This window comes from Nansenia antarctica (genome assembly GCF_963989245.1).
Source record: "Nansenia antarctica genome assembly, chromosome: 5".
Taxonomy (NCBI): domain Eukaryota; kingdom Metazoa; phylum Chordata; class Actinopteri; order Argentiniformes; family Microstomatidae; genus Nansenia; species Nansenia antarctica.
In genome coordinates this window covers 36,084,268-36,096,401 of record NC_137690.1, presented here as the reverse complement: position 1 = coordinate 36,096,401, position 12,134 = coordinate 36,084,268, and the positions used below count along the sequence as shown (strand labels likewise).

At 45.1% G+C, this 12,134-nt stretch overlaps 1 protein-coding gene across 1 annotated transcript in view; it reads left to right on the top strand.

The window, feature by feature from the left end:
• kiss1rb (KISS1 receptor b) overlaps positions 1-12,134 on the top strand; it is a gene marked incomplete at both ends in the record, with an annotated part of 203,944 nt that overhangs the window by 187,217 nt on the left and 4,593 nt on the right. The window contains 3 exons of the mRNA XM_080531594.1: positions 627-768; positions 3,247-3,371; positions 3,568-3,703. Of these exons, the coding sequence (XP_080387720.1) occupies positions 627-768; positions 3,247-3,371; positions 3,568-3,703 (403 nt within the window). The remainder of the gene's footprint in view (positions 1-626; positions 769-3,246; positions 3,372-3,567; positions 3,704-12,134) is intronic.

Below are 12,134 nucleotides of genomic sequence, written 5' to 3'. Positions count from 1 at the left end.
CCACTGTCTCACTATCTCCTTCAGAACATCCTCCTTGACCCTCACCAATCTGGCTTTAAGGCTGGTCACTCTACTGAGACTGCTCTTCTTGCTGTCACAGAGGCCCTCCACTCTGCTCAAGCTTCCTCCTTTTCCTCTGTTCTCATTCTACTGGACCCGTCGGCTGCATTCAACACAGTAAACCACCTGATATTTCTCTCTCTTACCGAAATATTTAATAAACATATTTTCCCATCATTGTCATAGACAATTCATTCATTCATTCATCATAAAACACACCAATCCAACTCACATTACCAAACAATCTCTCTCTGTACCCCGAATCGGTTTCAGATGACCAGGTTTTATGTGTTAAGAGGGAGACAAGACACTTGCATCATATAATCAAATCAAATAAACAGATCATTGAGATCGAGCAAGAGGAAAGGCTCTGTGACACAGGATGTTGAGTTGTGTTTGTGTCTGTGTTACAGCACTGGGCCAGGTTCTGTTGTGGAAGGATGATGGAGAGCCCCGTGGAGAGCTCATTGGACCCTAGCAGAGCCCCTGACTGTGGTCATGTGGTGGACGGTCTTGCGTGCGGTAACGAGTCAGCGCCTCTGGAGGTGCAGGGACCTCCGGTGCAGGGACCTCCGGTGCTGGTGGATGCCTGGCTGGTGCCCCTGTTCTTTGGGCTGATCATGCTGGTGGGACTGGTGGGGAACTCACTGGTGATCCATGTGGTCACCAAGCACCAGCAGATGAAGACAGTCACTAACTTCTACATAGGTACTGCTACAAGAAGGCTTTTAGCTAACCCCATTTTTAGCTAGTGCTTTACCCCCTAAACAAGTTTTTTAAATTTGTAATAATACATTTTTCATTTATTTTCATCTATGCTGTTGTATTTATTTGTTCTTGCCATATTTATTTGTTCCTGTTTTAATGCTTCAAATGTAAAAGTATTATTATTATTATTATTATTATTATTATTATTACAATGTCTAACCTAGCCTAACCCTAATCTTAACCCTAACCCTAACCCTAAAGCCCAGTTCACATCTGAGATTCGCAACGCAACGCTACTCCTTGCCGCTGTCACCCCCATTCTCAAAAAGCCCACTCTTGACCCAGCCAACCTCTCCAACTACCGCCCCATCTCCAACCTACCATTCTTTTCCAAAACCCTAGAGCGCGCTGTCGCTGCCCAAATTCACTCCCACCTCCAATCCAACAAACTTTATGAACCCCTTCAATCTGGCTTCCGCCCACATCACAGCACTGAAACAGCCCTGGTCAAGGTAATAAACGACCTCCTCACCTCCGCAGACTCAGGTGCCCTCAACATCCTAGTTCTACTAGACCTGAGCGCAGCCTTCGACACAGTGTCCCACTCCATCCTCCTTCAAAGGCTGCGCCAACTGGGTGTTGAGGGCACCGCTCTGGACTGGCTCACCTCCTACCTCACCAACAGACAACAGTTCATCTCCCTCTCCGGTCACACCTCCTCCTCCTCCTCCTCTGTCACACAGGGGGTCCCACAAGGCTCAGTCCTCGGCCCCCTGCTCTTCCTCTGCTACACACTCCCCCTCGGTCACATCATCCGCCAATTCAACCTGGACTTCCACTGCTACGCCGATGACACCCAGATCTACATCACCACAAACTCCACCCAGAACCCACCCCTCAGTCACATCGAAAACTGCATTTCAGCAATAAAAACCTGTGTCACACACAACTTCCTCAAACTCAACAGTGAAAAGACCGAAGTCATCCTCATCGGCACCAAATCCACCCTCAATAAAACCGGACCCATCACACTCACCATTGACGACACTACCATCACCCCCTCCCCCCTGGCTCGCAACCTCGGCTTCATTCTGGACCCCACCCTCTCATTCGATCCCCACGTCAGTTCTATTGTTAAGACATCCTACTTCCACCTCCAAAACATCGCAAAAATCAGACACTGCCTCTCCCCGCCCGCTGCTGAATCCCTCATCCACGCCTTCATCTCCTCCCGCCTTGACTACTGCAACTCCCTACTCACCGGCATCACCTCCCGCTCCCTCCATAGACTCCAGATGGTCCAAAACTCTGCTGCACGCCTCCTCTCAAACACCCGCTCCCGTGACCACATCACTCCTGTCCTCCACTGGCTCCCCATCAAAGAACGGATCCAATTCAAAGTCCTCATCCTCACATACAAAGCCCTCCATAGCCTGGCCCCCCCTTACCTGACTGACCTCCTTCTCCCCCACCGCCCTACCCGTACCCTCCGATCCTCATCCATTGTTCCCCTCACTGTCCCACCCTCAAAACTCAAAGGCTTCGGTCACCGTGCCTTTTCACGAGCTGCACCCCGCCTCTGGAACTCTCTCCCTCAACCACTCAGAGACTCACCCTCACTCCTCACTTTTAAATCCCACCTCAAAACCTACCTGTTCTCCCATGCCTACAGCCTCCCCTACCCCTAGCCATCTCCCCCATCCCGGGCACCCCCGCCCCTCCCCCCTGGACATGCATACAACCTCCCCTACCCCTACCCATCTCCCCTAACCCTGCCACCCCCCTGATATGCATACAGCCTCCCCTACCCCTAACCACCTCCCCCCCCCCTACCACCCCCCCTCCCCGTTCGCTGACTCTGTGTTCCATGTTACTTGTTGTTTTCTGTTTTCCGTATCTCCTATATTGTCAGCGTCTTTGAGCCTCGGAAAAGCGCTATATCAATTTAATGAATTATTATTATTATTATTATTACTCGAGTCGCGGCGGTCCGAATGACCCTGCGACGGCCCTGCGACGGCCCTGCGACGGAAGCTGCAAGGTGTAACCAGAGATCTGACTTGTCTCAGCAGGACGTTCAGATTCTTTGGAATGTCTGCCGAGTGTTTTCTCTGCCATATTCTAAAACTGCCCCGTTGTGTTCTAGATGTGAACTGGGCTTAACTTCAACATGTGTACTGCTACCAGCTTCTACCTACAACTACACACTGCTTCAACAACATTGTCTGCCACTGATTTAAACACAATATATCATATTATATCAAGGCCAGAAACACACTACAAAATGTACTGGAACTACTCAATCAACAACTCAACACCTGAAAGACGTATATATACTGTACATCCAACTGCTACATCAACACTGTCACTCACTTGATATCGTATAATTTATCAGTCATTGTGTGTTGTGTGTGTTGGCTGGTCATGTGACTGTGTGAGTAGGTGCTCAGACATTCTAACGTGGCTTCCTGTCTCCAGTGAACCTGGCCACCTCTGACATCCTGTTCCTGGTGTGCTGCGTGCCCTTCACTGCTACGCTCTACCCACTGCCCAGCTGGATATTTGGGGACTTCATGTGCAAAATGGTTAGCTACTTTCAACAGGTGAGACACGCATGCCCGGCACGCAGACGCAGACACACACACACACACACACACACACACACACACACACACACACCCACAAATATCGTGTGAGACCCCATCTTCAATATTGTAAATGTAAATTAATCACGCACACACACACACACACACATACAAAGCAGCAGAACCTGAGGAAGTTTGCATGTGTGTGTTGCAGGTGACAGCTCAGGCGACGTGCATCACTCTGTCAGCCATGAGCGTGGACCGCTGCTATGTGACCGTCTACCCCCTGCAGTCTCTACGCCACCGCACCCCACGCCTGGCCATGACTGTTTCCATATCCATCTGGATAGGTACACACACACACACAAGCTTCCCAACATAAGAGCTTCCCAACATAAGAGCTTCCCAGCATAAGAGCTTCCCAACATAAGAGCTTCCCAACATAAGAGCTTCCCAACATAAGAAAACATAGGTATTTACAAATGTCTCTCTCTTAACTCACTCTTTAATATAGTGATTGCAACTTGCGCTCTTGTAGTGTAGATAGGGTTAGGGTCACTTTGTGTAATGGTGTGCGTTTGGACGAGTTGAGATTGATATACTGACAAATATAGGCAATGCTTTCATAAGAGCTGTTTATCGGGTGCACTTGGGTGAATCAGCTGGAGGACTTGTGTAATTTACCTGAGACCTGATCATGTCATGCTACTAACCACTATGTTATTCTCCCATCAAACGGAAGGGGAAGTCCTCAACTAGGGCAAAATCTTTTTCTGTTTTTTCCGGATTATGAAAGGGTAGATTGTAAGCTTTAAAATGATGTGTCATACATTGAAACAAGTTGAAGAAGTCATGGATAGTTTAATGGTGATACCCCCTGAACCACCGTACTGAGATATCCAGCCTTCCAAGTCTTCAGACGTTTTTCACAGAGGTAATGGGTGGGAACAATAGCTGGTTAACTCCACCCTAATCACTCCCTCAAGACAACCACTCCCCCATTACACTACCTGTCATTACCTACCTGTCATCTGTCAGTGGGGTTGTCAGCTAACCCTCAGGAAGCAAAATTGCAGGGCTGACACGTTTAAATAGCTAAATAATAATAATAATAATAATAATTCAAGATTCATGATTCATCATCATTTTATTGCCATGTGTGCCAAAAGTTTATTACGTCCCATTACAAGTACAAGAGAGTAAAATTCATGGCAATGGAAAAAGTTACGCAAGATACAATTGAGCAATACAATAATAGAATGGTAAAAAATAATAATGTTGTCCGTGTGCATGCATTTATCATTATAGTCCATAAAGCATCTAGTGGGACTTCGGCGTAGTTCCTTCCCATCCCATCTGCGCATCAAAGCTGTAATAAAAAAAGAAGACAGTACATTTCAAATGATTGCCCACTGTTACCAACACCACTTTTACGAAATAGCCTACTACTATCTTCATAAAATAGAATTGCTTATACAATGACAATGACAAATACCTGAAGTGCTGGTGACTCTCATCAAGGTGTCATCTCTCAGAACCTCTCACCTCCTCACTCTGTAACACAAATTTCAGGTCAGAGGTGTGGACACTTCTATAGTGTAGGTTTTCCATAGACTCAGTGTACTGTACATGTACTGAAGTAGGCTAGTGAAATCATTTCAATTCACAGTATTATTCTACAGCAAATCTACATATCAATGAATTAATCATTATTTTTGATTCCACATAACATTACCGTTCATTACAAAAGCATTTACTTTTTCTATAATCTATTACATCTCTAACAAAGCTAGCTAGCTAGCTAACAAGCTAACACTTGTTTGGCTAGCTGGTACACACAAACACACTAAAATGGTGCATGAAACATTCTGTACAGTATGTTGCATGTTTAGTAGGTCTGCAACAAATGTATTTATTCATTATGTTTTATCTTTGACAACCTATTTCTACCTCCCACCATCTCGTTAGTTTTGTAGAGGGGTGGCATAATTGTGGTGAGCAGTTTCAGTGGTCTGATTACTGATGCTAACAACGGGGCTATCTACCGTACTCACAAAACAACAAATACAGAGCTGCCAAGTCTCACGCAATCGCCGTGAGACTCACGCATTTCAACCAGTTCTCACGCTCTCACGCCGCATCTCTATTTCTCACGGCGAGAAATAACAATTGTTTTACGGGACTTTTATTTTTGAAATTCCTTACCTACCGGACATGAGTTTCGTGGCATCTTTCTGCACGCGCGTTAACTTGAGTCTGCAATCGACGCGAGCTGCAAGAACGTAGCAAGCAGTGTTGCCAGATTGGGCTACTTTTGGTCACACTGGATGGGTGGATTCGGCAGCTTTTAGATTGGTTGGGCTGGACATTGTCAATTCCGTCTGGCAACCGTGGTAGCAAAATATGTGCATACATTACAACATTGTATCTGGTAGCCTACTCTACTGGACTGGGTTGCACCAATATGGCGTAAGTCATTACTAAATGCAGGCATTTAGTAGTTACTAAACCCCTAGTTGTTACTAGCTAGTTTCAAACTAGTTGTTTACTAATTTCGGTTGCACCACGCCAATCTTTTGCCAATCTTAGCTAGTAAATACTCAGTTTTGGTAACAGTTTTTTGTTTCTCTACTGTAACATAACCAGGTACATTAATAATAATTATTATTTACAATACAAATACAACAATTGGGGGTCCCTCAAAAAAAATGTGGGCGCGCCTTGCGCGCACAAAATCACCCACCAAGCCCTCATTCTGACCCAGGAAAAACCCTGGTATGTACTGTATAACATGATAGCCATCTATGAGCAATGCACTGTATATAAGATGATGACCAAGGGTCTTTCTGCTGCTGACCAAGGGGCTGAGTCCTGTTGATGCGGCCCAATTTTTCTTTTAGAGTCTGTAGGCTACTGTATTTGTTTATTAAGATTTCATAAATATGATATATTGTCTGATTTTTTTTCTTGTTTTATAAAATGTTAATTATATTCATTTATTGTGCTGGTTTATTATGAACAACATGTAAAATTGCAGGAAACTAGCACAAATAATTGGGTGGGAGAGAGGGGCCGCCGCTGCCAAAACGTGCACAGTTTTGGGTCGCTCCACCGCCAAAAAATCTCACTCCAAACTTTTGGTGAAACTTGGCAGCCCTGAAATAACTGTTTGGCTATCCTAAGTAAACAACACAAAATCCTAGTAAACAACACATGTAACTCACTAAAACTTACCCAAGAACACAGCAGAAGGTCTGTCTGCAGACGACTGTCCCATGAAAGTGAAGTGGAGATCAATGTCTGAAATTCCGTTGTCATCTGTCATCGTCAGATTCGGAGTACGGAGTTCCCGTTCGGAGTTCCCATTATGTATAGTCCAATAAGGAGTTCATTAATTGCCCACTGTCGATATTTCTGCCTGCTTATGAAATTCTGTTGATAGCATTAGCGAGAGGTTCAGCCTCCATTTTGTAAACTTGTAAACAAAGGCAGGTGGCTCCTTACATACAGCTGGGGTGGGCGTGGCTACACACACTGCCACACTAAAACGAATAATACCCCCCTCCCGACTTTGCTAACTAAATGTAGGTATTTAGTGAATGTAAAACTGTTGGATATGATATCGAGTGGGTTCTTCATCGCTTCGTTTGTCGTCCTATGCCAAAAACCGGAAAACACATTTTTCACAAGAAGACTTGTTTGGCTCGATTGTGAGCTTTCAAAATTGCAGAGATGGGGACCTATTAATCAAAGCCTGTCACATATATATAAAAAAACATGATATAAAAAACACAACAATGATAGTGATAGGTACAGTAATTCATATACGGTAGTTTAGAGGTAGTGCAAAGGTTAAAGAGTGTTCACATTGACCAGGGGCCTCATTTATAGAAGTGCTTAGATCAAGATTTTGATCTTACCCGTGTCGTACGTAGAAAACCACGTCAACGTAGTGATTTATACAATTTCAATGTGAGTCAATTTGACCGTGGAAACGATCGTAGCTCTACGTCGAGTATTCAAATTGCTTACGCACATTACCTACTGGTTATGCGGAGTTATTACAGGCATGTGAGCCGCACTGCCTAGTGTAATTCATGCAAGTGGCTCGTAATAAAATTAACGATGTTGTTATCAGCCGAGAAAATTAGTTTACTGATGTTTATGATTGTATTTCAGTCTTTCTTTATATCCCTCCGGAGCTGTCTATCTCCCCTTCAACATGCCTAGTGCGTTCCACAACGGACCTTGCCCGGCCACGCGCTAAATTATACTGGATTTTCTCCGGTGTCTGGGAGTTCGCAAAGGGAGTTCGCAGCCATATAAGAATAAGACCACCTGATATTGACCATTATATTATTACAGTATAAGCAGCACTCGAGTTGAGTTGATGGCATCCCCCCAGAAATAAAAACAGTCAAAATCGCCCCCCTCTTTCCATACTTTATGTCATTTTATCAATGAACGTGGTATTACTGCTATTTCAAGGTGCGATGGGGCACGCACACATGCAATGACATTTTTACCAAGTTACTGACACTGAAGTCACTAACGCTGAGGGGATGCTAAAATTGTCCTCATATGATAAAATCCACCACCTCCCCTGATTTTCTTTTACAACTTGAGTACTGAGTATAAGCATGTGCCTGGGGCCTCATTCATAGAACGTGCTTAGATAACATTTTGATCTTAACCGTGTCGTACGCAGAAATCCACGTCAACGTAGTGATTTATACAATTTCAACGTGAGTCGATTTGAACGTGGAAACGATCGTAGCTCTACGTCGTGTTTTCGACTTGCGTACGCACATTACCTACTGGTTATGCGGAGTTATTACAGGCATGTGAGCCGCACTGCCTAGGTGTAATTCATGCAAGTGGCTCGTAATAAAATTAACGATGTTGTTATCAGCCGAGAAAATGAGTTTAATTCAAGATTGAAAGGGAACTGATGTTTATGATTGTATTTCAGTCTTTCTTTATATCCCCCCGGAGCTGTCTATCTCCCCTTCAACATGCCTATATATAAGCGCTATAATAATGTAATATAATATAGGATATTATATAACACTATAGTGCGTTCCACAACGGACCTTGCCCGGCTGAATGAAGCCAATTGCTATAATATAATATAATACAGACAGTACATAATATATAATAATATTATATATATTATGTTGTAGCAGTCTCTAGGCACAGAGGGAGGTCGACACAGAGGAATGGTACAGAATATGCTTTTATTCAATGGTTGCTCAGCTCAGCCCCGTCACTGACGTGCTGAGCGAGTCTTTCCCCCCCCGCTGTTCTCCCTTTCGGGACCCGCTCCGTCCGCTCCTGGCAGAGCCCTCGCTCTCGCCCCGCTGCTCCGCTCCTGGCAGAGCCCTCGCTCTGCTGTTCTCCCTTTCGGGACCCGCTCCGTCCGCTCCTGGCAGAGCCCTCGCTCTCGCCCCGCTGCTCCGCTCCTGGCAGAGCCCTCGCTCTGCTGTTCTCCCTTTCGGGACCCGCTCCGTCCGCTCCTGGCAGAGCCCTCGCTCTCGCCCGCTGCTCCTCCCTTTCGGGACCCGCTCCGTCCGCCCGGCTCCCTGCACCTCACCCCCTTTCGGGATCTCGTGCGTCCTCGCCGCGGCTCTCTCTCTCTCTGTCTTACAGTGTCTCCCCTCGGTCAGGTACTTCCTGCCCTACTCATCTCCCGAGGGAACAAACACACACAGGTTAAATAGACCAGTGGAACAACGAGTCTGATCACTGACACCTGTCCGTAATCAGCCCATTATTCCCCTCCACGGCAGTCTAGCTCCCTCTGCAGGCCAGAACGCGCCATGTTCCCCACATATTTATATTATGTACTGTCTGTATTATATTATATTATAGCACTTGGCTTCATTCAGCCACTATAATTGAGCCGCTATCACAGGGCGTTAATACAAACCTCATTCACCTGCGTTCAATTCCAAGTATGTTTGGTATTTATAGAAGGAAGCACGTACGCAACTTTAAACCATCTCAGCTCGTTTTATAAATAATGCTTACGACGGTTTAGAAAAATGTGCTTACGTGAAAGTCAAAGATGACGTTCAAGTACTTTTTTATGAATGAGGCCCACGGTTAGTTAGTCATGATCAAACGTTACAAATGCAATTTACTGAGAAGCCACCCTTATCTGCCCTCTCCCGCTTCCAGACGAACGCCTACCCTATATTATAGCACTTGTCTTAATTCAGCCGCTATAATTGAGCCGCTATCACAGGCGTTAATACAAACCTCATTCACCTGCGTTCATTTTTACCTGCGTTGGTATTTATAGAAGGAAGCACGTACGCAACTTTAAACCATCTCAGCCCGTTTTATAAATAATGCTTACGTCCGTTTAGAAAAATGTGCTTACGTGAAAGTCAAAGATGACGTTCAAGTACTTTTTTATAAATGAGGCCCCTGGTATGTGCAACCAGCAGTAGTGGAAAGGCTAAATTGGGTTATTCACAGTGTCAGAATCATTGTATCCCAGGGAGGGGGGGGGGGGATACTGAGAGTCATTGCTTACAGCTCTGTGAAGGAACCTGGGGCCTCATTTATAAAAAAGTACTTTAACGTCATCTCTGACTTGCACATAAGCACATTTTTCTAAATGGACGTAAGCATCATTTATAAAACGGGCTGCGCTTGTTTAAAATTGCGTATGTACTTAAGTCTATAAATACCAAATATACTTGAGAATGAGCTTTGTATTTACGCCCTGTGATAGCGGCTCAATTATACCGGCTGAATTAAGCCAAGTGAGCGGGAGAGGGCAGAGAAGGGTGGCTTCTCGGTAAGTTGCATTTGTAACGTTTGATCATGACAACCAGTACTCAAGTTGTAAAAGAAAATCAGGGGGGATGGTGGATTTTATCATATGAGGACAATTTTAGCATCCCCACAGTTTTAGTGTCTTCAGTGTCAGTAACTTGGTAAAAATGTCATTGCATGTGTGCGTGCCTCCTCGCTCACAGTATTTTACTCAATATGCGCAAAACTAAATGTTGAAATAGCAGTAATACCACGTTAATTGATAAAATGACATAAGGGATGGAAAGGGGGGATGGCAGTGATTTTGACCGTTTTTATTTCAGGGGGGATGCCATCCCCCCTCATCCCCTAACCAGGCAAATGCTTATACTGTAATAATATAATGGTCTTATTCTTATCAGGTGACATTGAAAATATGCTCACTCCCAGACACTGGAGACACCGGGAAAAAATCCAGTATAATTTAGCGCATTAGGCATGTTGAAGGGGAGATGGCGTTGCCTTGACAGCTCTGGAGGAATATAAAGGAAGACTGAAATACAATCATAAACATCAGTTCCCTTTAAATCTTGAATTAAACTAATTTTCTTGGCTGATAACAACATTGTTAATTTTATTATGAGTCACGTTCACTTCGTCAATGAATTACAGTAGGCAGTGCAGCTCACATGCCTGTAATAACTCTGCATAACCAGTAGGTAATGTGCGTACGCAAGGTCAATACCCGACGTAGAGCTACGATCGTTTCCACAGTCAAATTGACTCACGTTGAAATGGTATAACTCACTACGTTGACATGGTTTTCTACGTACGACACGGGTAAGATCAAAATTTGATCCAAAGTACTTTCTATAAATGAGGCCCCAGGTCTGGAGCCTGCTGGTACGGGACCTGAGGATCCTGTACTTCCTGAGTCTCTTAGATGGTAGGGGGTCAGATAGACCGTGGTTGGGGTGCGATGTATCCTTGATGATGCTTGCCGCCCTCTGTCAAGGCTGCCTGGAGGGACTCGATGGTAGCGAGATTGGTGCCAATGTCTTAGTTTAAAACTGGCCATTGTTAACAAATGGTTGGGGGAAGGTGAAGGGGAATTTTAATGTCTGTGTCTGCTTGCTTGAGCTCCACTTACAACAAGCTCAAATAATTTCCAATTAACAAACAAAAGCGTGAGCATTCTCTGCAATGATTCTCTGAAATGATTCCCAAAAAAGCGCTTAAATAGAACCCAGTTAACCCAGTTAAAAATCCAGTCTCCAAATGATATCATTCTGGGGGATCATTTCTGCAGACCAAAGAATATGATCTGTGTGGTCGTATTTTCTAGTTATATTACCAGCTAAATATTGAAGTCATAATGTTGCATAAGGAGGTAGCGGGCCTAGGCAGAAACCACCCTACTTGGTTGCTTGTTCGAATAATGCTGAGGACAATGTTTATGCCTACCCCTGACAACAGGGATGAGCAGAGGTCTGATGGTTGAGGTGAGGAGCTCAGCCAGGAGAGCGTTGTAGTAGTCAAGGCGGGAGATTACAAGTGACTGGACCAAGAGTTGCACTTCTCTGGTGAGGAATGGACATAGCCTTCTGATGTTATAAAGGAAGAATCTGCAGGATCGTGCTGTCGCTGTGATGTTCACCGCACGGGATAAGTGGTCAAGGATCACCCCAAGGTTCTTGGCTGTCAGGGAGGAGGTCACCATAGAGCTCTGTACTGTGACGGTGAAGTCGTGGAGAGGGCAGGAAGCCCCTCCCAGGGAGGAAGAGTAGCTCAGTCTTGTTAAGGTTGAGCTTGAGGCGGTGGGCTGTCATCCAAGCAGAGATGTCTGAAAGACATGCAGAGACACGTGTTGCCACATGTAGGCCAGAGGGGGAAGAATTGAGTGTCCTCTGCATAGCAGTGGTAGGAGAAACCATGTGAGGAAATTACCGAGCCAAGAGATTTGGTATAGAGGGAGAACTGTAAATGGCCCTAGGAGCCTTGGGGGACCTCAGTTGT